The following is a 25,942-nucleotide window of genomic DNA, read 5'->3' as shown; positions in this document are numbered from 1 at the left end:
CCTCTTCAAGGTGTTTGGGCAAATGTTTCCCCGGGGGCCAGACACCATTTAAAGGTTCCGGGAGAGACCTTTGGTAAAGAGAGTGTGGTGAATCTTGTGCTTGGGTTTCTGGGTTTTTATAATATTGGGTTTGGTGTAACATTAAAGTGTGAAATATTTATTAATATGTAAATGTGAAGATGTATTTATGTATTTATTTATTCTAATTGATATATTGTATACTGTGGTGGAAGGTTGGGATTTAAGAATTTACCTGAGAGTGGAATAATGGTTAAGTCTGTGACAGCTGAACATATTTAAGGCTGCCAGTTGTCATTAGAGGATAGATTTTTGTGCTGTGAAGAAGCTTGACAAATTAATTGTTGTAAGGAGAGCTGTATAGGAAATAAATGCTTTTTTGTTCCACTACGCTTGCCTTGGTCCATCTCACTGTGTTTCCAGCCACTAAGGGCCGCCCTGTTACAAGCACATTTTATTTTAACCACTAATAAGTCTGATTTCCTGCTTTTATTGGGGGAAATGTATATTTTGAAGAGTCTGTTAATATTTAGATTGGATACATTTGGCTTTATTCACCAGCAAGTTTTCTACAACCTTTCAGTTTTATGCCACTAATATCTCAAAATCCCTCCTTTGTTCTGTTGTCCTTTTAAAGAGATAAAGGTAAAGATAACCTTTACTAGTCCCACACGTGTGAAATTTATTGTGTCACAGCAGAAAGTGGACAGTGCAAAGTTATAGCAGCAAAAATTAAGAGAAACACTGGAATAGGATAAGATAATAAGAATAAGATACTATATACAATAGAATAAAATACTATATACAACAGAATTATTGTAATGTAATGTCTCCATTACAGATTGGTGTTTAGTTCACTTGATAGTTATTGATCCTGTACAAACATGCTATTGCTTATATATATATATATATATATATATATATATACATACATACATACATACATACACACACACACATATATACATAATCCTATGGAAGCCTTAGTGGCTTCATATATCATGGAGGTATAATTTTTGCACATAGATTGAATTATTGTATCACAGATGATACTTAGTTAATATTATGACTAATATTTATAAAATGATCTGACAATTATCGAACCAGAAGTTTTTTTGGTTTGTTTGTTTATTAGTTAATTTGTTTTTCTTTCGATACAAGTTGTCACGTTTTTCTATTGACAGTAATATCCAGTAAAAACATTTTTGTGAAGAGGGGTATCCCTGAGAGGAGAGAGGCGGTGCGCGTGCTGTGACAGCGTGAGCACGGACATGCGTAGAGAATTCGGCGCGCGAAAGCTGTAGCAGGAAGTGAGAGAAGCTGAAGGGAAACGGCGGCCAGTTTGGGATTTGAATCTCTCAAACTACTCTCATAATCTACAAACATCTACAATAATATGGCAGACCCAAAGGTGAGGTCTATCATTCTAGGACGTGTAATGCTTTATGATTGCTGGGAAATAACAATTTTGTGACAAACATTGTTTTTCATGTGTCATAATTTGTCAAAGTTTCGAAAGGAAGCCGTGTGCAAGAAATGCCGACAATGATCTTGTCTTTGGTGATGCTATGAAACACTAATTGATATTTTTTCAGTGATGTAAAAGGTAACGGAACGCCAATGGACTTGTAAAAGTGCACAGTGTTAACCGTTGTAAAATTTTCCACTCTTAACACTTCCGTTACAGTTCACGAGCCCATAATTCAAAGTGTGCAGCCAGCAAACGTGTTAACATTAGCTTCATACTGTGAACATTAGCATAGGGAGGTGATGTGCGCAAGAGCATTAGTGCTTCTACTACACGATCACATCGGTCAGTTTTTTAAACTGGGTATTTTTCAATTAGTATACTTCTCACTAGCTCAGGGCAACGAGGTTAGCTAGGTTGCTTGCCTTTGTCTGCCAAGCACAATACTTGCTAACATTAGTTAGCTAGTGTTAGCTCTATATCAGGGCGCTGTTTACTGTCTGTTAGTAGTGACGGTGTTATATTAAATAGACTGCTCGAAAATCACACAAGTTACTGAAAAAATACTGCTTAGCACAACTGCAGAGGTGCAAAAAAAAAGAGAAAGTCGGATTGTTAGCTCCGGGCTAGCCGGCTAGTGAAAGGCCTGCGTTTCTAGCTAGGCAAGTTCACAACGAGTTGTCTTAGGAAAAAATAAAGTTGGATAAATATTTGATGACAATACTAAAGTAAAATGAAGCTTCAACTTTAGGGGGCCGGGGGGAATTGAGTTAATTTAATGTACTTTTCCTCTTAGGACCAGGAAGACCATGATACCACTGCAGATGGTGCAGAAGACCCTAATCATGATCCCCACTTTGAGCCCATCGTGTCTCTTCCTGAGCAGGATGTGAAAACATTAGAGGAGGATGAGGAGGAGCTGTTTAAAATGTAAGTTGCTTACCATGTGAACACATTAACAGAGACACATTAATCAGTTTCCTAATACTGAGGTGTTCTGCTGTTTTCATAGGCGGGCCAAACTATATCGTTTTGCCTCTGAAAACGACCCGCCGGAGTGGAAGGAGAGAGGAACTGGAGACGTCAAGCTGCTGAAACACAAAGAGAAGGGCACAATCCGCCTCCTGATGAGGAGAGATCGAACTCTAAAGATCTGTGCCAACCATCACAGTGAGTCAAATCTGATTTCATTGCTATTCATGTCATGACAACAATTGGCCATATGTAACCTAAACAATATGGGTGAGTGGCGGTACAGGTAGAGTGGTGTGAAGATGTGTTATTTAAAGCCAAGGTGTACTCTGTGTGTTTAATTCCCAATTGAAACTACTAGATATTAAAAAAAAAAAATCTATTTAAGTGACTGTGCTCATACCAGCACTTTATGTGTTCTTGTTAACCACAGTTTTACCAATGATGGAGCTGAAGCCCAATGCTGGCAGTGACAGAGCATGGGTGTGGAACACACTAGCTGATTATGCAGATGAATGCCCCAAACCTGAACTTCTGGCAATCCGCTTTTTAAATGCTGAAAGTAAGTATTTAGGTACCCATTTCAACATTACACATTAATTCTCCCAGAGCTCTTTAACTTGGATTTTAAATTATGTTACATTATGTTCTGTTGCAGATGCTCAGAAGTTCAAGGTGAAGTTTGACGAGTGCAAGGAGGAAGTCAGAAAACATCTAGAGCAAACAGGTACATGAAGCTTAAACTTTTAGGTTTTTCCCCCCCCTAGATATCGCATATGTGAATTTTCTGAGAAGCAAGTGAAGTAAAACAGTTTTGTCAACATAAACGAGTCCATAATGTAGATCACATCAACATTAGATAGGAATTGTCAGTAATTTTACTTGGAAACATGTCAGTAGCAAGTACTTTCAGAACCCTGAATGCAACATTTTGCTAAGGTTAAAATGACTTGTGTTGACCTAAGACTGAATTCAAACTGAGGGCAATGTGACATGAGGATAGGGGCTGTGAGCATGCAGACACACTCTGTTCTCTGCTGCCAACTTCAGCTGGGGACTTTTTCTGTCTGCTACATGAACACGCAGAATGTAACACTTTACTAGTTTTCTAAAAGACTGGTGTCGGTATGTTCTGCTACATTACAATTCAGTTTTCACAGGCCCATGGTGTTCGTGTCATAGAAAGGTTAGACTGTTGTAGAGTGTGTTGAGTAAACCTACTGTACTTCTGCACCTTTCAAAACCATGAATTTAATTCTTCTTCGACAAGATGTGTATGCTGAGGGTCACTGTTTTGCTGCAAAGCCCATTTTCTTTTTTGTTAAGTGTCAGTTCATGTATGTATCTTTATTTATTTGCTGGTTTTCAGGGTGGGTGGACTGATTTCTAGCTCAATCATAGCACCATCACGTCTCACTAATATGGGATGAGCTTCTGAAGTTCTCCAAACAGAATGCTTCTTGTTTAAAGATTAAAAAAAAAAATCCAATTCATCAACAAAACATTGTTCATTCAAACCATTGTATCAGTCTTGATACATTTCCGCACATTTGGAGCTCATGCTCACACCTGATTGTCATCCTGGTGACTGTAAACATCTGGTTGTTATTTGACCTCTGGGTTTACATGCATGTGCCTCTTACAGATGAATATTGGATCATTTTCCTGACTAACCCCTTAAATGTCAGTCAGCGTTTCAATTTCAGTTCTTTTATTGGGTTATCCTTATTTTTGATTATTTTGTTTTAGGTAATATTTCTACAACACAACAGTCAAAGCTGTAGAATGCAGCATTGCTTCTTAGCTAATGGCACTTATCCCTGTTTGCTTTTCACAGGCAACAGCGATAGTGCGAACAAGGTGGCAGAGAAGTTGGAGGAACTCTCTGTGAAAGACAAGGCATCAGTGGAAAAGAAGGAAGAGGCGAAAAAGGAGACTGAGAAGAAGGAGGTGAAGGATGAGAAGAATTGAGAACCAAGAACTTGCTTTTGCTGATCTTCAATATATCGGTTTTTCCTCTTTTTCTACAATAGACTCTAAACGAACTGAATTTGGACACTTGCATAATATTATTAGGTTTTCTTTTTATTGTTTTTTGCCTCAAGATCACAAGTCCTTGATGCCAATGGGGGAAAAAAATACACGCTAGTGATTTTTTTCTGGAAAAAGTCCTTCCTTTCCCACCCCTTTCCCTCTTTGCACCGTGGAATGCCACGCTTTCCATCGTTGTCATCTACAGTTCAATGTTACTTCAAACAAACTGTGAAAAGAGGCTTGTGATAGTGATGATTCCCACATTGGGGTATTTTTTTTGTTTGGTTTGTTTTTGCTATTCTGATAAAGAGTTTTGTTTGTAGAGGGAGAGGATAACGTAGCCTGCTCGATGGCAGCGCAGGGTCAGGTATTACAGGTATTACAGAGGTGCATTTTAAGTATAAAATCCCATGTTGCATCTCAGTGGGCCGCCTTACCCTGTCCACTGTTAATGCTCCTACTGTTAGACAACAAGGCAAAGACTTCTCACTGACTGCCTTGCAGAAGTAGTTCCTTCTTTGGTCAGTTCTGTTGGGAACTGATTTGAAGGGAATCCACTCCAGAAAGTTGAGGGGCATCAGATGAGTACTGCTCTGTGCAGTGTGCACTGATGGTTAACTGATAGGAAATGAGATGCACTTAGCTATTTTTTTTTTTTTTGTCCTGACAAACATCAAGTCCAAAGTAAACAGTCCATCAGTTTGGTGCAGCTATGCTCTGACTTGCGTTCCTCAGTAGTAAATCAAGTTTGTATTGTTTAGATCATAACATTCCCAGACTTTAAAGCATGTAGAGTATATGTAACAGAGTGTGCCCTCTTTGATCTGTGTGCTCACCACCCTCTCCTTTTCTTTCCACTAATTGAGTTCTTAACCTTGCCTCTGAAGTGCATCTAAGTGCCAGTGCATCTGTAAATACATGAATATGGATGAAATGTTGCTTCTCATTTGCACAAATGATTTGAAATGTTTCGTCCAACTTCGAATAAAAGCTGTCAAAGACCACACGTTTGCATTCATATAAAGTCACTCGTTTGTTGTTAGGAATAATCAGTCTGATTCAAAGAGTCGGAAACTTTATTTACTCTGCTCAGGTCATTGGGAAATATTTCCTCTTCACAAAAATAGGAACGCATGTACAGTTACAGTATATTCTTCATTTTTAATACACATTGAACTTTCTATATGAGTTTCAGAAAACAAAAGTCAGCTTGTGGCTGATGCAACAGAGTCATTGCTGACTGTCAGGAATGGCCCCTGACCTGCAGTGATGTCCATCCCAGAAAAACAACATTGGACTAACGGCAGTCATCTTAAAGAGGAATGACATCGATTAGCTCTTTAGATATGTGGTCAAACAGGGTCTGGGAGTCACGATTGATCGGCTTTTTCAGCAAACTCAGCAGCCATTGGTCTGTTCTGGGATTTCAAGATGTTCCACTTTGCCATTCCGCTGACATTCCTACCCGTCCGAATTTCCAAAAAACTAGCCCTGTATACCACAGCCTCACAAACTATTTTAATCATTTCTCAAATACAGGAGTTGGAACAGACGAGCGCGACCGTGCTTTGCAGTAATGTCTTCATTGGTAAGGCAACTGGGTGAGACCTTAAATGGGAGACAACTCTTGCCACAGAAGGTTCAAGAAAGCGTACCCAGTCAGAGATCGTCACAGGTGTCACCTGCTGCTCAGTACAAAACACTTCTGCTATTTCACTGTCAAGTGAGTCAGCCATAGTTTGCTTTGTATGGAAACAAAGTTTCTTCCCAAAGGCAACAATGGCTTATTGTTAATGCAACCAAATGCAACATTTACATTCTAGTAACATCTGGCATGTTGTGTCATTGTCCACTTAGTTTTCATCAGCTATTTTAAAGGTATTACTTTTTTTTTTTGATTAACAAAAAAGTAACGGCAGTGCCAGAGCTGTACCAGACAGCTACTGCGAATGAATGAATTTGGCATTTTCACTCTTTGTGACATAGCATTACATGACCTATTTGTTGTCTCTTTGAAGATGTGGTGTGTAGCCGCTTTTGGCACTTAAAGGTCAAGGCTGCTTTTATGCAAAGCCCAGTCCTCAACGTCATCATTTAGACAGTTCATATCATTGTGGATTATGTCATAACTTCTGTTTTTAACACTGCCATGTAGAACAAATTCTATCTACTTTATTTACCCATCTTTCACAATCTCATCCATTTATTGAAATTATAATTTAAGAACAAACTCCACTCGAAACAGCAATTCCATATAAAAGGATACTTTTTTAAAAAAAAGGAAAAGTACAAAATAAAAAGTGTGACCAATGTTTGTTTTTTTTTAACTGATACTGATTTGTTTCATTTAATCTTCCTATATGTATAGTTATAGCAAAAACATAGCTTATTGACTAAATATTTTTCCTTTTTTGAGTTTGACAAAGTTTCATTTGGTTGGTGGACTCATTCTGTACTCAGTGAAAAACACTGGGATGAGGTATTCTGGTCTTTCAGAGCACAATATAATCACCCCAGCTCTTTTGATGTGGCTGATGCTGAAATCACAAACTGAAAAAACAAAAAGCCATGATTGGATACTGAATCCTCATTACGGGGTAAAGGGGCGGGGCTGCGCTAGTTTGCAACTCTAAAAATCTGTGCTCCACAAACAGGAAGCGGAGACATTTATAATATTCAATTTAATGTCAACCTGCATCTCTGCATGCATGAGTTCTTGAGAAAATTCTTTAGAAAAATAAAGTGTGTTCATTAAAAGCGACTTTTTCATTAAATTTGGAATGCAACCACCCAAAACTAAAGTAAAAGTTAGGTACTCTGTAGAAGAGTGGGTGTTCCTCAACCCCTTACCACGTGCTTTAAGGATGGATGGATCCCTCTGAAAGTGAAACCAGTACGTTAGTGCCTTAAACCTGCATTTGTTGTAATAGCCAGCAGGGGGCAACACTTCTGGTTACACAAAACAAGTCTTATGGAATTCAAAAAGTAATCCTAAATCTCACTTGATTTCTAATGCATCTTCCAAATGAGATCATGGTATCAGTAGCTAGGATCAAGTTGTTTTTATGTCGGTTTTTTTAATACTCCATGGTGTTAATTTAGTAAAACATGGTCCCATTTATAACAAAAGGAGACGGTCAGGCAGGGGATACACTGGGATGTGCAGTGCCCTCTGTTCCACCCTTCACTTTCTCTAGCATACTAAACCAGTGCTAGTCGGACAACTAATGAGTCAGCTGTTCTGTTTGATTTTTGCAGTAAGTGCAGTTTGTTTTAAGCCTGATTTTCACAGGCTAAAATTAGCATCCAGTTGATGTCACAGTATAAAACAGATGCAATCCGCTGATCGAAGATGCTAACTAATGTTAACTGATCAGCTGTGCCCTCCGTTTCAAATGTGTTTAAAAAGAGAAAAAAACTCAGCTAAATCCTAAAGTTAGTCCTTCAAAACAGGAATCTCCAAACAAATGGGTGATGTCATTGTATTGTGGAACATCTTTTATATACAGTCTTTGCCCAATCAAATAACCATGTCAGGGTTGAGGAACACCCGCTCCTGTTCTGCAGAGCTCTTTCCTTGTCACCATCTCCAGTTTCTCATCTGACTTGTGTTGCTTTTTTTTTTTTACTGCCCTTGCACATATCGTCTCCACATAAACCTCCATCACATCTCCACCAGACATGGCATGAACAGTACAAGTTAATGTGAAGCACCTTGACTTTTTGAGGTCAGCTGAAAAGAGTCTTCTTGCAGAAATCCGTAGCAAGTCAAGTGTTTAATCGATCTGTAGTGTTTCTGTTCAGCCCTCAGCGTTCGCTGGAGCGAAAGTTTGCGTGTAACATTTGGAACAACAAACGCTTCATAAACACAGATGAGAGACGACGGTAAAAACATTGACGATCTCACTGGACGGTCCACGACGATGGACTACAAAATATTAAGGACAAACACTCTGCACACGCACAGTACAGCCTGCAACGTTAACAACCGACAACCCACCCCTCTGGCACAAACACACACGGGCATATAGCTAAACAAGACCCTCAAAAGAGCAAAGAGATCCTCTGATTTTGAAGAGTAAACAGGGGGGGGTACTATGCACCCCTCACTGCCTGTTATCTTATTAAAATAACAGAGGAGAATCTCTGTGGCAGAGCGTCCACTGTGGGTCATTGGTGGATGTGGTGTCCCTGCTCACACTGATATCTCATACGTGGTGCCTCCTACGCCTGTCACCTTTTTGACGTTACTGTGGCGACTGGGACTGAGGGCGGCACCCTGGGCACTCGGGTGGCAGTCCATCTGCCCATTAACTTTCATGGCCTCTCTGAGTGGAAAGAGAAGAATAAGAAATGATTCAACAAACAAATCAAACACTAAGGGATGTGAAAACATGCACATCAGTTGGAACAGCAACACAATTTTATATGTCAGTCAGAACCCGCCCACCCACAAAAAAAAAACAAGACAGCAACGTGGATGATTAGTCAAGTGTTTACTTGTTAGTAAAGTAAAAGGCTTGAAAATGTTAGTGGAGTCAGTAAAGAGCATGCAAAATGAAAAAGGAATGATTGTCACACAGTTTTATTCAACAGATTTGTTTGAAATAATACAAAAAAATGTTATTGATTTTTTTAACTTCTACTAGAAAGGCAAACAAACAAATCAAAACAGAATGTGTACGACTTCACACACCAGACATAACTTGTGAATAAATGAGCAGAACAGTGGGACAAAAAAAAACATACACGACACAACTGCTACATGTTGCCTCGATTAGCAGTACCCTAGTGCCCTATGTATTGCTGGTTGTGTCCAGCAGAGGGAGCAGCGTTTCCATCCAGAATACATTCAGTGACCTCCAGACCCCGGCTCTGTACAATGCATGCAGTACCCCAGGAGTTACATTAGGATTCATACCTTGGGCCCCCTAGACGAGGGGAGTCTGTCCTCTCGTGTGCACTGATGTAGGAGAGTTTCTGGCGGGAGTAAGAAGGGGAACGGGGCATAGCTGGGGAATGGGGCTGGTGGGCCGGGGAGCGATAGGGGCCTTCTGGGCCTGTGGTTCTGCTCTGGCTGCTGTTGATGCTGCTTTGATCTGTGTGCAGGGAGGTGGACGACGTCCTAGGTGCACGGCCCAGTGTAGAGCCAGCATGACGCAGCACTGGGGTTCTTTGACCATAGCTCATCAGTCCAATCCCCATTAGGTTGTCCCTGGAGCCTCCATAGGCTGGAGGTGTTGGGCCTCTTGACCCGGGGCCACGAGGCCCATCTGGGTAGCAAGCATTGGCAGGCAGGCCATAGCCCCCATCAAACACACCAGAGTCCTGGGCATAGATATGGGTCTGGGAGCGCCCGTGATGCATCTGCCGCCTCTCCCTCTCCTCCTTCTCCTTTCGCTCCTGGATGGATGCCATGATGGTCTGGGAGAGGTTGTCGTAGCGCACCGGAGACGGGTCTCTGTCCCTCAGGTGAGGGGACTGTCTGCCCACCACTCTGGGGGGCATCACTGGGCTGTAGGTAGGGGGGACCTGTTGTCTCTGCATATCAGGTTCCCGGATGTGGCACATTTTGGTGGGCAGGTAGGGTGAGTGGAACCCCACAGAGGGAACACCACGGTGGGCCATGGACTCACTGGGAGTAGCTGGGGAAATGCTAGGGTTGAGCAGGCTGTCATAGGATAGACTACCATTGCGGTTGGAGAGATTATTGGGAGAGAAGACACTCTTGTAGGGGGTTGAAGTGACTGTCCGTGGCTCCAGTGCTGGGAGCTGGCCCTTCTCCGGTCGGCCATGACCCTGCTTGAGGCTGAGAGAGCGGGAGTTGATGGGGTCTGAATCCAGCTGGAGGGGCGAGGACTGAAACGTGCGGTGGAGGGGAGCATTAGCATATTCAGGCAGGTCCAGGTTCGGCTCAGATCGATAGTCATGACCACGGACACCTTCTTCCAGGATGGCCGAGGGCTTCCGGTCATCAGATATGACAATCTGAGGGGCAAATGTCAAAATAGCATCTGAGCCTTTTGGCACTTTACGATGACTCACTGTTCATTGTTTCACAGAGATGTATAATAGATAATAACATTAATGCGTTACCTTCTCCTCTGTAGTGTGGTAGTGGACTTTGGGCATGGTGCCAAAGGTTGGCCTGAATTTGTACATGGCTGGAGTGGATGGGTGGGTCTTACCAGACAGGGAAGTCTCTACAATACACACAATATAAACCCTGTGTTAAAAAACTCCACATTAAAGCAACAACACATTATAGTATATAAGGACAAGAGATAAGAAGCTGTAGAGTTCTGCAAAACCACACAATCACAGTTTCTACACAACAAAACTAACAGGAATAGCCAGATGGGAAGAATCAGTTCTGCAACTAATATTTAACACATCTGAGTCCAGCAACAGCCAACTGCCCATCACTGAAAAACAACACTCTTCTTGAGTAAAATGCAAAACCCAAATGCATTTAAAGAAGGTGCTTTTAGCAGGCAGCCATGTCTCAGCGGGGATGCCTGAATCTTTTTGGAGAAACACGCAAAGAACACCTGTGTCCACAGGTTCAGAGTTCAGTAAAGTGCCTCGAAAGGCGAGGTGACGCTAGACTGGGCGCAGTGACCTGAAGTACCACCAGGCAGCAGTAGTGCTCTTTGGAAGAGCAGAAAGTTTCCAGTCCCTGACATAATGCACCATGACACTGGAGATCCGAGGAAGAAACCTGCCCTTAACACTACTATAAACCATTTCATACTGCTGAACGGAGGCTAAAATCCTCAGCTGTACCTCCACGGTAGGTTCGTCGTTTATACGGATGGTTTTCAAAAGGCATTTTTCAGTTGCCATTGTACCCCTCCCCTACCCGAAAAACGGTGGTGATTTACGTTGTAATGCTTCACCCTGGAATCGTACCACAAATCTGGTGCTGATTCACAGAGCAGAGCTTGCCTTCTCACCGCAAATCACGGCCGATTTTCTGGCCAGGCGTGAAAAAGGCCATCAACCTGCCGCTGGGAGGGACATTCATCAGGCTAATCTAGAGCCTGCTCCCAAACCAGGACACTAGTGATCTACAGAGGAAGTTCTGGGAATTGCTCTTTGGTGCAACCGTGACAAGAACAAGAACTTGGATTGATGATGACTGACAGGAGAAAGAGAGAGAGATGGAGTCAGGGCTGTTTCTGTGGTTCTTACCTTCACTGGAGGTCATCTGGCTTTTAAGCTGGTTGTACCTATCAGCTTTGGGTGGCAGCGGCGGCTGGGTATCCTTGTCATCTAAACCATCGAGGCTGCTTTTGGACTACACGAAAGACAGGAGACAAACACAAAGTGTCACAGAGGGTTTTCGGGGTGGCAAACCTGCACATGGCAACTAGTCTACGTTTAAATTTATACTTAGTAGTGGCTGTAAAACGAAAAAAAGAAATAACGGCAGAGTTGGATTAAGATTCTCAGATTAAGGGATGTAATGCTGGTAGCAGCTGACGCAGTCTTGAGCTGGAAGTCAGCTGTGCTTCTATTTAAGTCACCGTCTGCAGATTTCTTCCCTTTAAAAACTTGCATTATTAGGCCGAGATGGCACCAAACTTCAAATGACACGACTTTGTCATTTAGCAATCAATACAATTTTCTCCAGTACCTCTCAGCCAGCTCTTAAGAACTTAAGTTACAGGCAGAAAAGAAAATCCAAGTAATCAATCCTAGTTGCAGAAAGATCCCTGACTAAGCACAGAAACCAGGAAGTAATTACTCCATTGTAATAAAGCTAACTTTCCTCTTAATATTTTCCTTCCCAAACCATAGATGCGACAAACCATGGTTAACTAAAAACAAAACAAAACTTCAGCCAGACATGAAGAAGAGGGAGTTGCAATAAAATTAACTGCTCAGTCGAGGCCTACTTAAGAAAGCCGACTCGGATTTTCCAAAAGTTAACAACATAAGGAACAAAAACGTTCCAGAGTCTGGGGACAATCCAAGGGTGACTTCCCAGCCGGCTCTCGTTTCCATATCTCATCTGCCCCTTAAAGGCAAAAAGACAAGTTTCAGTCTGTTTAGTCTAACCTGTGGGTCAAATCAAATATGAATTGCTCAATATAATATTTCATTCATTTAGTCGTTCTGACGCACGTGTTTCACCCCAAATTTATCAGCAAGTGCGCAGCAGTCTAGATTTAAAGTGAACTGAGGTATCTGTGCCATCCTCTGCATAACCCCCTGTATTTTTGAATAATAATGAAATAATATGTTGACACAAGTCTTGTTAGTATTAAAGTAGCCATATTGTTATACAGTGTTATCAGTGTATGCATTCATAAGAAAAGATTTGTTGTGAGATTTCTTGTCAGTCTCTGTGTTATGGGCAGTAACTGGTGGAGGATAAGAGCTGGAAATGTATTTCTTGTCCTCTGTGGATTAATGCTAAATGGATTCTTTTCACTCCATACATTATTGATGAATACTAGGATCATCTTTAGTGCCTATAAAAGTTGTAGCGTGCACCATAGTGCTCACACAGCACTTCAAGGCTCCTAATGACAACCGAAGTTCAACATGACCGATTCAACATTAATGATACAGGCCTGGATAAATGCTAGTGCAACCTGATTCCAAAAAATGTGGGACGCCATTTAAAATGTAAATAAAAGCAGAATGCTACGATTTGCAAAAACTCATAAAGCCAATTTGCTTTCACAGAAAACATATCAGATGCTTAAACTGGGACATTTTACTGTATTACACCGAATTTGATGGCGGCAAACGTTCTCAAAAAAATAGGGAAGCTGGAAAAAGTGCTAGAAAAGTGGTTGGAACTAAAAAGAAGCAGCTAGAGGAACATTTGGTGTCTAATTTAGGTTTAGTAACATGACAGGGTGTAAAAAGAGCATCCTAAAGAGTTCCTCAGAAATGAAAATGGGCAGAGCTTCACTAAACTGCAACAACACTGTGTCTAAAACATGAAACCTTTGAAAACTTAGAAAAAAGGGCGATTGTGGCTCAAGAGTTGGGAGTTTGCCTTGTAATTGGAAGGTTGCCGGTTCGAGCCCTCGACAGTCTCAGTCGTTGTGTCCTTGGGCAAGACACTTCACCCGTTGCCTACTGGTGGTGGTCTGGCTACAATGTAGCTGCCATCACCAGTGTGTGAATGTGTGTGTGGATGGGTGGATGACTGAGTGTGTAAAGCGCTTTGGGGTCCTTAGGGACAAGTAAAAAGCGCTATACAAATGCAGGCCATTTACCATATTTAATTGCCTACAGTAAGTACTATAGATTCAGGAAATCTGGAGGAATCTGTGTGCAAGGGACAAGATGCAAATACAGATTTGAAGCTCTATCAAAGAAGCAGAGAAGAAGCTGTATGCAAACATGATTCAGAAACTCTTCTGTCTTCTCTGGGCCATGCTCGTTTTAAATACCTCCATACAATCAGCGCCCAGTTCAAAAGCCTGCATCTCTTATTGTAAGGAGGTGGACCCGTGCCTATATAACTGCCAGCTTGCACATCTGGAAACACACCATCAATGTTGAAAGTCAGGTTTTAGAGGACATGTGCTCCCACCCACACGATGTCTTTCCATATTTCACCAGTACAACGATAAATCTGCATCTATTACATCAAAGTGGTTTCACAGCAGTAGAGTACAGGGGGCTGAACTCTCCCGACTGCAGTCCCGACCTTTCATCAATTTGATGCATCATGAAACAAAAAATATGACTCAGAAAACCCAGAATTTTTGAGCAGCTAGAATCGTCTATATGACAAATATGGGACGACATTCCTGTCCCAAAAGTGCATCAGTTGGTCTCCTCAGTTCCCAGATGAAGAAGAGGGGATTCTACACAGCAGTAAACATGGGACTGTCCCAACATGTTGCTGACATCAAATGTGGAACACGTTTTCTATTGCAGGTTTGTGAGATTTGCAAATCAGTTGCAGACATGCTTACTTTTACATTTAGTCAGACTCACCACATCCTTTTGAACTCAAATAATTTTCCCCATTTGAGTCGTCCGTCTTTAAGGTGTTAAATAATATTCTAAAGCTCTGCTTTATCGCACTAATGTGTCCTCTGTAGTGGAAAAAGGACTGTGTCGAGCCACAAACGATAGAGGAACAAGGGAAAGCTCCCTAGTAAGTGCAAGCTAGTCACCTTGGAGCTGATGATGGTGCTATGAATACCGTTGTCGGTGACTTTGATGGTGATTTGCCTTTCTGAGAGATCTGGTCTGATGAACGGGGGCTGAACTTTGACGTGTGGCTTCTTCCTGGGGTCCAGCATGTACCTTCATGAAAAATTTACAGCACATTAACAAACAGGTTATTTACAGTCATCTACTGAAAGTTATACTTCATTATCAACGCACGTCAGCCTCTCTGTCATGCACTGACACGCCGGTATCCCAACTGACTTGCTGCATGCTTTACAAAAGACATTTCACACACAGATGCGCACGTTTAGCTGGCTTTTCAGGGCCGTCGCTGCAGAAACTTGAGGAAAAAAAAAACTGTTCCATGTTTTCTGAGCAGTCGTGACATATTCAAGCAATCAACGCCTTTATAAAAACAGGAAACATAATGATTCTGCTGTCAGACTCACTCCCAGTCAGGTTCGATGTTATATGAGTCACTGATTCAGTAAATTAAAGCGGATCCCATCAGGCCTGTGCAACAGCTAAACAGCAACCACACAACATTTCACCCCCACCTGTTGTTGTCTCTCTGCAGTCACACTGTTGAATTTTATGGGATGGGGCTCATCCCAATAGGGTGTAATGGGGCGGGTTTTAGTGATGCTCTGTGTGCATGTGAGCAAAAAGCAGGTTGGCTAGCTCCGCGCCGTTTCCCATTAACTGTTGTTTCTACAGAGTGAGCCAATTCCCTCAGCCATCTGCCTTCCCCCCCCAGGGTTGCTGGCTGCTTTCAGGCAGAACACCTCTGTAGCTACCTCAGAGCATGTGCTTGTGTTACCACTGCAGTGATGTGCTGGTACAGCATGGATTTCATGGCACATGAGTAAGCTGTGGCATACATATGCACGTGTATTGCCTTGATGTACTGCATGTAACAGGAAGACAAGACAGTTTCTACAATGTATTAGCTACCCATACTATGGACACACGCAGCATAGTAAAGCATCTTACCTGGGTGCTAGGGGACTACATAAAACGTACTCCACGTTGCCACAGCAACCCTTGGTGAAAGGATTTACTCCTCCACGAAACTTGCCCGTCACCTGCAGAACAAAATGCTGGTTTACAGCTGGAAGCAAAGTAAACACAAGGCCATGGCCAACATACAGAGAGTGGACACACACACACACACACACACTTGCCTTTTTATCTTAGTGAAGACATCTAATTGACTTAATGCTTTCCCTAGCCGCTTACCCTAATCCTAACCATCAAAAGTGAATGCCTAACCATAACCATAACCTGTAACCTTGACACTAAAACCACATTTTGAGCATCAAAAAGATCTTCAAACTTGTGGGGCCAAGAATTTGGGCCCCGTAAAAGACTGTTGGTCCCCACAAGCAGAGGTGCGACCAAGTCATTGTTTTGCAAGTCTCAAGTAAGTCTCAAGTCTTTATCCTCAAGTCTCAAGTCAAGTCTCAAGTAATGTCAGGCAAGTCAGAGTCGAGTCTCAAGTCATTGGTGTAAAAGTCCAAGTCAAGTCACAAGTCTTAGAACATTTTTTCAAGTCAAGTCTAAAGTCATAAAATTAATGACTCGAGTCTGACTCGAGTCCAAGTCATGTGACTCGAGTCCACACCTCTGCCCACAAGTATAGTAACAGTTGAATTTTTGGTCCTCACAAGGATGTATAAGTGTGAACACACACACCCAAAATGCATTCACAAGGCGTCTTGCATGGGAATATCTGTGCTGTTCAGTGTTGTGTGTGATATTCCCTTAAGTGTGTCTGTGCTTATTGCCTTTAACGTGCTCAACTAGTTTCTAATTTCTTCTTGTTCTACGTGGAGCTGTTACACCAATAAACAGTAACAATACTAATTGTTTGATTAATAAATGCACGTTCCTTTTCAGCAACATCTCCTCACCTGTTCGTTGGTTGTTCGACCTCGAGCTACGAGCACCATGTGAAAACCTGTGAGTCCCATGACTGGAATAAAGAAAAGACCCGCTATGCACATCACTACCAAACTGAGCACAAAGGTCAAGGTCATAATAATGTAAGGTCACAGTGCGAGTCATATATGCACGATACAAGGAAGCAAGTTTACAAGAAATAATAAAGAATCTAAAGCTAATAACACAAAATGATTTTTGTAGGATTTACAAACGTGTAAGGATACGTGACAGTGGTGTGCAGCGCTCCCAGCGTTTCTCTGTGATCAAGGACAAAGATGAGGCCAAAACAGAACACTCCCACCATGTGAGCGCTCAGCGACAGCAGGAAGAGGAAGAAGTAGCGGTAGTTTCTCCGTCCAATGCAGTTGTTCACCCAGGGGCAGTGATGGTCAAAGTCCTGAGAAAGGGAGGGAGTTTTCTATTTAGAAATTTTGAGAAACCAATCAGAAGAACTCTTTAAGGTTTTAAGAAGGAAAAAAAAAAAAACCCCCACACAATGTAAGTAAGTCATGATGGTACAGTTGGTTCAGAGAGAGAGAGGGGGGGGGGGTTCAAATGCTAAAACTCTGCTTATTTTTGAGGCATATGAACATAAATTATAAATAAAAGATAGACGTGGTCACCATCACCTTTGTTTGTGCCTTAGCAACCAGTTGAGCGTGTTTGCTGTGGCCGGCATGTGACCGAGAAATCAAGGACACTGCACGTAGAGACAGCTTCACGGTCTATTTTACTGTAACTGGGACTATAATTTACTAAATTACCATCATGCTCTGTTATAAAAAAGACTTGATAGAAGGGACTGAGAACATAAAGTTTTTAGGAAAACATTTTCTGACTGAGGACCTTTTTTTTCTCCACAGTCAGAATTCTTTTTGGAACCTGGAGGCCAGAAAAAGAAATAAATAAAAATGCAGGTTTTAAAGCACCTAATCATCAGGTACAGTCCAGCTCATACATACAGCTCGAACTCTGGCATTCGTTCTTCTTCTCCTTGTTCTGCACTGCTTGGGAATTGGAAACTAGTTTTATGACTCCTGTTGTTTCAGTAAACAGTAACTCCGAATCACACTGCGCCTTAAATAAATGCCTTGTACTGCCTATTGCATGTGTGGTTTCCCGGTAGTCCTAAATCTTACTGAGACATAAATTCATCTACATCCCTGTAAAACTGTTCATTAATTTCATTGTTTTGATCATCAACATTCGACCCCTTTTTCCAGTTTCTAGAAGAAAAACACATGCAGGAATACAAGCTGCTTAATTCTGCATCTTGTGTATTAATATCTGATGTCCCTGTGTATTTTTATGCCTCTGTGTGTGTACCAATGTGTAGTCTTACAGTATTTTACTGTTGAAGCTGCCAAAAGCTTATATTTATTCCAGTAATTATAATCTTTAATGATGACATTTTTCTTGCCAGAAACACAGATAATAAGAAATGCTGTTTCCCCGCTTTAATCCTTGGCAGGAAGTCTAAATATATGCAAAAAAGAAAAAAATCTGCATTATTTTTCATATCAAATATGCCTGAACATGCCAACTGGACAGATTCTTGATAAAATACTTATATGTTACTCTGACCTTGATGCATATTTAGATTTCATATGCAGTGAACCCACACACACACACACACACTCTCTCTGTTTGCACTCATGCTTCTGTATTCACACACACACCTCCACACAGTTGTCACAGACGCTGCAGTGCGAGCAGCGAGGCGGCCTGTAGAAGTGACAAGTGGCGCACCACTTCATCCGGACCTGAATGCCCTTGATCTCCACGTTCTTGTAGAGCGGTGCCCGGAAATCATCCTCCTTATCCTCGTCCTCGTCCGCTGTGGGTGAGAAGAAGACATTGCAAACAAACCCAGAAAGAGACACGTGGTTGTGCTTTATGATTCCATTTGACAGGGACACGAGGGAAGCGCCTCAAACGAAGCCCACCCTGCTGTTAGATGTCTGCAGAGAGCAAACCCGTGACCTATTCGGTGTGCTTTGAGCTGATCAACTGTGTGACTTGTGTAGAGCAAGAGACTGCCTGGCTTTATTCGCACAAGTTTATACATTCTTAAAATGGATTTGTTTTTATGGGAGTTAGACCTCAAACCCTGGCAGAATTATCGGTTTGCTTTATCTGACATAAAAAGATAATTAAACCCGTACTTTGCAAACTGCAGTATGAGCTTTCCCAGTGTCTGACTCTGCTGTTGGATGAACTGCAACTGTTAGCCACAAGCAGAAATGCAATGCCATACGCAAAGTATTCCTTATTGTCTCTGCAGAGAGAAAAACGGAACAACTCCTGCAGCTGAGAGCTTTTTTGTTTTGTTTTTACTGTGGAGCTGTACCAAAGCAACATGCCTTTCATCTGATCAAAGGAGCACATTTGATCGATTTGCATGAAACTCCAACTTCAGAAAATAATTTCACAGTACAGCAATAACTGACCCGGGTAGGTGAGTACACGCATGCAGAAGGAAACCAAGCAAGATAGCAGCAAAGGTAGAGCACAGAAATAAACAGTTCCATAGCGGGAGATTGCTCTGCTATTATGGCTCTCAAGTCGATTCAAATAGATTTTGAAGCAAAGCCGCCTGCCAAACCAGCAAACACAAACAGCAGTTAGGCTTGCATCTCCTCTGACAGATTCTTTCCTCCAAATGCTCCATCCGAGCTTGTTCGGTAACAAAGCATTGGCCTGTTTCGTACAATCTACACCGCCTTTGTCAAACTCAATTCTATTTTTGCATGAAACTCAGGAAACAAATGAAGTATGACCTAAAATATACAGTTTGTTTTTATTTTTAGCACTAAAGACTAAGGTACCTACATCCAGTCGCATCCACAGCGACCGGCCATCAGCCACAATATTAAAGTCACTGACAGATGAAGTGGATGGTACCTATCATCTCAGTCTTCTGTTAGGAAACATTGGGTTCTAGCATTGACCCACTTAAGCATTGCTGTAGACTAAATACAAACTCCTCTCCTTAATATAACAACGCACCCCAGTAGCAGCCACCTTCCCCTGACACTCCGAAACATTTTAGGATTGTTCTCGAGAAATGCAACAAAGAGCAGAAGGTGATTTCCCACATCCCTGTCCTATTGAGCATCCTCGAAAGCCTGATCCACAGATGCCACGACCCTCAACCCACATGGTCCAAAACATCCACTGGCAATGCTGAGTACCAGCCACACACAGCAGAACCCCCTAAAATTCTGTGTCTGGGCTTCAATATGTATGAACTGTTTAAGGAGTTTTATTATTTGCAGCTGATTGTGTGTGTATGTACTTACAGTGTGATTCTTTATCATTGTTTTATGTTAACTGCGTGATGTTCAGATACATTTCATTAGCTCTGAATGCTTGTTCTTGAAAGACTGCCAGTGTGAAGGCCACGTAGAACATCATTCATGTTCTAGGTTGTAATGCTCAATTTGTTCTTGAATTGTGAGTCACTTTTTTTCCCAGCGCATCGTCACCGTCAGCATATGTTTTTGTCAGATGTTCATCCTTCACAAACGGGTGAACTGTGCATATTTACAGGACATGAAGCTGGCAAATTAAACACAGTGAAGGAGAAACATTTTACTATTGTGGTCAGTGATGATTGGCTGTTAGTGGGCATGAAATTATCTTTGCTCTTTGAGTGAAAAAACGAACACTTGAAACACATGCCATTTCCTATGGTGACATAGAGGTAGCCTACATGGACAAAAATGTTGGGTCACACCTCTTAATCTCTGAATTCAGGTGTTTTCATTGCAAAGTAGAAGTGTTAAAGAACCACAGCAACTCAGCCAAGAAGTGACAGAACATATAAAGTTGCAGAGCGGGCTCAAAGAGTGCTGAGGCTTATAATCCAGAAAAGTCTCAGCACTCTGTTGTCGCAATTACTGCAGACTTCCAAACTTCCTCCGGCATCAACAACAACACAAAAACTGTGCATCGAGGTGCTGTGTTTCCATGGCCAACCAGCTCCTGTAGGTGTAAAACATAGGTGGCCTAGTACTTCAATTCAATTCAATAAAATTGCATTCAATCCATGTAACACCAAATTACAATAATAGTCGCGTCAAAGAGAAAGCCCCAAGAGTCAAGCGACACCCTATGAGCAAGTACTTGGTGACAGTGGGAAGGAAAACTCCCTTTAAACAGGAACAAACTACAACATTAGCATTTTTATTGAAGTTTCAGTTTCTTTCTAATTGTCTTCAGAAAAATGAACTTAATAACTGCACAGCCTCATTAGCCCCAGTCATCGTTTTTGTGCATCACCTCAATTAGTGGCTTCCTCAAAAAAAGGGGGAAATTGCAAGTGCTGTCCATGACCTCAATCTGCACTTTACTTTTACAGTCTTGATGACACATATATTATAATTTGGCTGACAAATATAACATCAAGTGCCTAGAAAAACTCATCTGCCACCAGTCTATAAAACACAAGACAGCTGCTATAGAAGGCTACAGTCATGGCCTGGGGAGGCGGCTAACTGGCACTATACACAACCTACTAATCATTTCCCCTTTATGAGCAGAAAAGACTCTCTAAAGCAAGGTCCTTATCATCAAGAAGCAAATTAAACATGTCCAGGGATGGGTGAATTATCAGTACCCACTATGGCTGAGACTCAGGAGTCTGCCTGCATCAGGAGCAGAGGTCAGTGCAGCTTGTTTGACAGGCTGAACAGCTGAAAGATACTTAATACACCGTGCAATATGAAGGCTCGTATAACCTCCAGCAGTGCCCTGCATGTGAAGCTGGTAGACTGTAAGAGGCAGATAATAGGGTAATGAAACGCTGTAGGGTGGTTCTCTGATAAATGTGGTGCTATAAAAAAAAAAGAAAAGAAATAAAGACACCTTCTAAATGGGGACTCAGCAGAGTTTGCCCATTACTTACATGTAGCACTTACATTTATGTGCACATGCTTTATGACAGACACTAATGTTTTAGATGGCAGATAAATACTGTAATAAGATTTTGCTTAGAAAGTTTACAGTTCAGACTGTGATCAAAACATTTTCAAAGCTCCTCGCGTCGGTACAAACCTCTGGGGTAAACGCCAGGGTCCATGAAGGTTGCCATACTGAAGTTGGCCAAGACGAAGAGGAAGACCAGTCCATTGTAGAGAGGCACAGCGGGCGAGATCACTTTAGTCAACCAGGGGCACCTAGAGACACACATCAAGACAAAGACAATCAGGATCCTTCCTGTGTGTTGAGCAGCACATCGTAACAAACATTTAAACAGCGCTGCATTTTCATCAACCGTGCGTTTCCCCTTCTTGTCTTTACCATAACCGCGTAAAAAGTGACAGCAAAGGTAAAAGTGTTACAAGAAAACAGACTTTCCCATGAATGAGCCTCTATTGAGTAACGATGCAGGGCAGTGTCTAACAAAATGTCTATTTAACACGAGTACATAAAAGCCCGATGAGGAGGATTTGAGGTCTTTGAACTCAATTTGTATCTTTCTGTTTGGAAGTAATTCTTCACTGGAAAAGAACTATTGTTGATTTCTTACTATGCGGCTCCACTCAGTGCACCACTTTACACTTACATAAGTTGGGCTGTAGTGAGTCACTAAAGTCCAAGTACAGCTTTTTCCTGCATCAGCTTTTTGTGCCCAAACAATCAAAGCTGACAAAAACCCAAACTGGTTGAAATCTTCTAAAATCTTTGAAACTCCTGCCTTTAATAGTAGCTACTGTTCAATTAAAATAATTGAGTTTTTGGCACAACAGCTGATGTCTTACTCATCCACAAGGAACTTTAAACTTGATGTAGTCTGCACTGGGATCTGCTAGCCAATAAATGCATCAGCTAGAAATACTCCAGCCTCAACACTCACACCCAAAAGCCATCACTAGCGTGGCTAAAAATATTCTCACCAAACCTCGATGAGCAACATTTTGCATCAAACCGACCTTCCCCACCGCCTGCAAATTATAGCTCAATAAGGGCTGTGACACATTCAAGTGTGGAGACACCTGAGTAAGACTCACAGCTCTGCTCAGTCACCTGCACTTAAATGTCAAGACACTGTTTGCTTCCTACGGTGTCACGATTCAAGCCGACTGCCTCTCTGGAGGTGAAACACCATCGGAATGGAGATGTGTGAACACCTACAGCTGGACATACCACAGAGACCCTGCAGGTCAGAAACTCACAGAGGATTCATGAATTAATGAAATATCTCACAGGGTTGGGGTGTGGGGTGTGGGGCTGGGGGTTCAAAGAGAGACTCTCACTCTAAGTGATGACTAATACACTCACGGCCGGCTGGCACACAACTCAGATACAAACACTTGAATCTCCAAACATGCCTCCCCAGCTCATTGTGACGTCAAAAGCTCCTTCCTGTACTCGTGCCCCGAGATCAGCTTCAATCCATTTATCTCCTTTCCTGCTCTGCCAGTCTGCTGTTGCTTTGCTGAATTATTCAGAGCCATGGCTCTACAAAAGACCGAGAACAGAGAAGCGCTAACAGGGACGAGATGGCCTTTCACACATGCAGTCCTCTTCAGCTTTGTTAGACCTAGTATTGGGTTGATCCGCCCTCACTGTTGCATCATATCACTGCTAACTCTAGTCTATAACTAGATGACTAGTTGAAGTTTTCAAAATGGCCACAAAAATATTCATAATATATTACATCCTAAAAGAGCTGCCACCTAAGTTAACTTTATCCATGTAAAATCGGAAACAGGTGGAGCGATTTATTGCGACATGGAAATACAGGATATAAGGCAAAGTCTTACAAGGGACAGATTTTTGTTCCTGCTTATTCTCTGAAAACACACATTGCACATATCTTCCTTTACAAGACAATAACATCAAAGTACATCTTAGCAGAACTGGCATTCACTCAGCACACTGCAGTGAGTGCTATGCTGTGTCAACAAGTGCTTAAAAAAATTGATCAAAGAAGAGAAACGGGACGCAGCCCCACAGTCTCCCGAAATCCCAATTTACTTGCCTGTCAAGGGATCATGTATTTTTGTGCAGTGCGTGATACAGTGGAGTCAGATAGGAGGTGGTGGGTGGTGGGGTGGAGTGCAGCTGACAGCAACCATTTTGGGAACCTGGGAGCTGACAGCGTGGGAGGAAAATGTGACTGAAAGAAAGTCTAATTAAGCACACAGACATTGGTTAATTGTGTAGGAGGAACAAATAACAACAGAGTGCTTATCAGCCCTGCGTGGTAAGCAGTGTTCACGCTAAGTGTCGCCATGACACTTCAACTGAGGCAAATAAATACAGAAATAAAAATGTCCACAAAAAATAGCTTGGATAATTTGTTAAGCTGAAAGGGCTTTTTCTGCCAAAAGGGCAGTAAAGTAATGAGTTTGCCTAAAGTCCAAAAAGTCCAGGAATCTTTTTGATGATTAAAACTACTGCAAACAGGAGCTGGAGAGCGTCCAGGCCGATCGGCATCTAAAACAGCAGCTTGCATGCGGCCGAATACCTCACAGACACTGAGGTGCAGAGTCAACGTCTATACCAGGGAGTAGAAATTAAAATCATATTTCGTCTCGTGACTGAGATGAGGATGAAAAGGGAGATAAAAGCACAGGATTGGGAAGAAATAGCCCACAGCTCGCTCCCATGCTGGCAGAGCAGCTTGCGGTCTCCTCACTAACCTTAGCCAGATCAATGAGCGCTTTCACAGCAAACATCTTCTAAATCACTTCTACTACTACCACTACAGGTCCCATCCATGCATGCCTACTTAAATGTAAATCCACCCATCATTCCTCGGGTTACACATGTGATTTTCCTGCTGAACAGCAAAGGAAGAAAGTCTGTAGGAGGCAGACTGCGAGCTAAGAGCGCACCTTCCCCTCTGCCGTCATACATTTGCATTGTTAAAGTGCAAATGAGCTCTTTAAACATGACTCACATGTTTGGTGAACGATTATGCAAACGGCCTTGGGGTGGTCAGAACTACTTGGTGATTTAATGGATCCATACTGAGACGTGAGCAAAAACAATTAGAAGTGTAGAGCTGTTGTTTTCTAAACCAGAAATAATTACACGACACGAATTACAGCGCAGCGCCACGCCGCTGCATTAGCTGTCAAAACTCATCCTCGCTGTTGTCTGGATTCACATACACTGTAATTCAATCCAGCTGAATTCAGTGTAGTATAGTTAACAGTTTAACAGGAAAAAACGAGGAATATTTGGAGCATTTTCCAGACTTCAAAATCCCGATTTTATCATTGTGAAATCACTGGACAAAAATCACATGTATGCAAAGCTCAGCGACAACTGCTGAGTTGTTCATTTGATCTATATTTGCATTAAAAAGAGAGAAAAAAGGAGACAGAATGAGAGCTGTGCAGCTCATCTGCATGTGCTGCTGCTGCCCTCTGAACAGAGCAGAGGCCCCCATGTCTGCCGACTCTACCACGTTTAGGCTGCATCATTACTTGATATGTGCTTTTGACAAAATTATGTCACTATGGGATCTGCAAACAACAGGACAGCTTGAGAGTTCGTGGAGCTGGATTTGCTCACAGAGGGAGAAAGTAAAGACGCAAACGTTGGGATGGTTTTATGGAAGAAAGTCGTGAAACCCAAAATGAAACTATTTTAATAGATACACATCATTTGACAATAACAACAGAGTATCTGATATCTATTGGTGGGAAACAGCAATGGTGATGATAACTCAGCAGTCTTTAAAAGAAAAAAAGTAAAAGGGGAGAAAAACAAATCGTGTCTTAAGAAAACCACAGGCTTGAGTCTGTTGAATCAACACAAGCTCAGTGAAACACTTTTAGAGGTAAACCCCTAAAATCCAGAAAACCTCAGAGGGGAGGAAAAGCCACTGCAGTCTTTGTCAAGTAATTATGTGTTTGATGAGGAATTTGATGATTTTTAAGATGGCTCAACTGGTCCATTAGTCACAGCTGAAGCTTGAAACAGTGCTGTGACAATCAATCACCTACCATGACAAGCATCTATATGGTCTCCACTACATATCCTAAGGCTATTTGACTACTCGGATCTATCTGTCCCTCATTTTCCTTCTTTTGGATCACAGCAGAAAAAAAAAAAACAGCCTTCCCTTTGAAGTTGCTGTAATCTGCTCTTTTAGTAGCACTGGGAGAAATGGAGGGCAGAGTCTGAACAACCATCAAAGAGAAAGCTGACTGAATCCAGAGAGCTTTGGGGACTGATACTGAGAGGTGGCACTTTTCTTTGTCCAACATGGACATTTTTAAGACGCGGTCGTCTGTGTGAATGTGAATAAGACGGATTAATATGCAGAGTACGTCTGTGATTCATTCACAGTAATGCTCGATGAACTATACGTGTAAAACCTGACAGAAACGGACT

At 42.0% G+C, this 25,942-nt stretch overlaps 2 protein-coding genes across 4 annotated transcripts in view; one reads left to right on the top strand and one right to left on the bottom strand.

The window, feature by feature from the left end:
- Positions 1 to 1,276: 1,276 nt before the first annotated feature.
- ranbp1 (RAN binding protein 1) lies at positions 1,277 to 5,496 on the top strand. The gene is made up of 6 exons (XM_082555281.1): positions 1,277 to 1,429; positions 2,283 to 2,416; positions 2,499 to 2,656; positions 2,892 to 3,020; positions 3,117 to 3,185; positions 4,296 to 5,496. The coding sequence occupies exons 1-6, from the start codon at positions 1,415 to 1,417 to the stop codon at positions 4,427 to 4,429; spliced, it is 639 nt and encodes a 212-aa protein (XP_082411407.1). The 5' UTR covers positions 1,277 to 1,414; the 3' UTR covers positions 4,430 to 5,496.
- A 54-nt stretch (positions 5,497 to 5,550) lies between these two features.
- Positions 5,551 to 25,942, bottom strand: part of zdhhc8b (zDHHC palmitoyltransferase 8b) — a 62,760-nt gene continuing 42,368 nt past the window's right edge. For 2 of the 3 annotated variants that reach the window (XM_082555276.1, XM_082555277.1), the window contains exons 2-11: positions 21,644 to 21,765; positions 18,265 to 18,422; positions 16,810 to 16,982; positions 16,555 to 16,657; positions 15,635 to 15,726; positions 14,644 to 14,776; positions 11,687 to 11,792; positions 10,589 to 10,695; positions 9,414 to 10,480; positions 5,551 to 8,820 (exon numbers count right to left, since the gene is read on the bottom strand). In XM_082555276.1, the coding sequence (XP_082411402.1) occupies positions 8,688 to 8,820; positions 9,414 to 10,480; positions 10,589 to 10,695; positions 11,687 to 11,792; positions 14,644 to 14,776; positions 15,635 to 15,726; positions 16,555 to 16,657; positions 16,810 to 16,982; positions 18,265 to 18,422; positions 21,644 to 21,765 (2,194 nt within the window). In that variant the 3' untranslated portion in view covers positions 5,551 to 8,687. Of the gene's footprint in view, positions 8,821 to 9,413; positions 10,481 to 10,588; positions 10,696 to 11,686; positions 11,793 to 14,643; positions 14,777 to 15,634; positions 15,727 to 16,554; positions 16,658 to 16,809; positions 16,983 to 18,264; positions 18,423 to 21,643; positions 21,766 to 24,237; positions 24,392 to 25,942 lie in introns of those variants that run through there. The other variant, XM_082555278.1, reaches the window with a different exon arrangement.

The sequence above is a fragment of the Aulonocara stuartgranti genome, assembly GCF_965226115.1.
Source record: "Aulonocara stuartgranti genome assembly, chromosome: 12".
Lineage (NCBI taxonomy): Eukaryota > Metazoa > Chordata > Actinopteri > Cichliformes > Cichlidae > Aulonocara > Aulonocara stuartgranti.
This window is presented reverse-complemented; position numbering and strand designations above follow the sequence as displayed.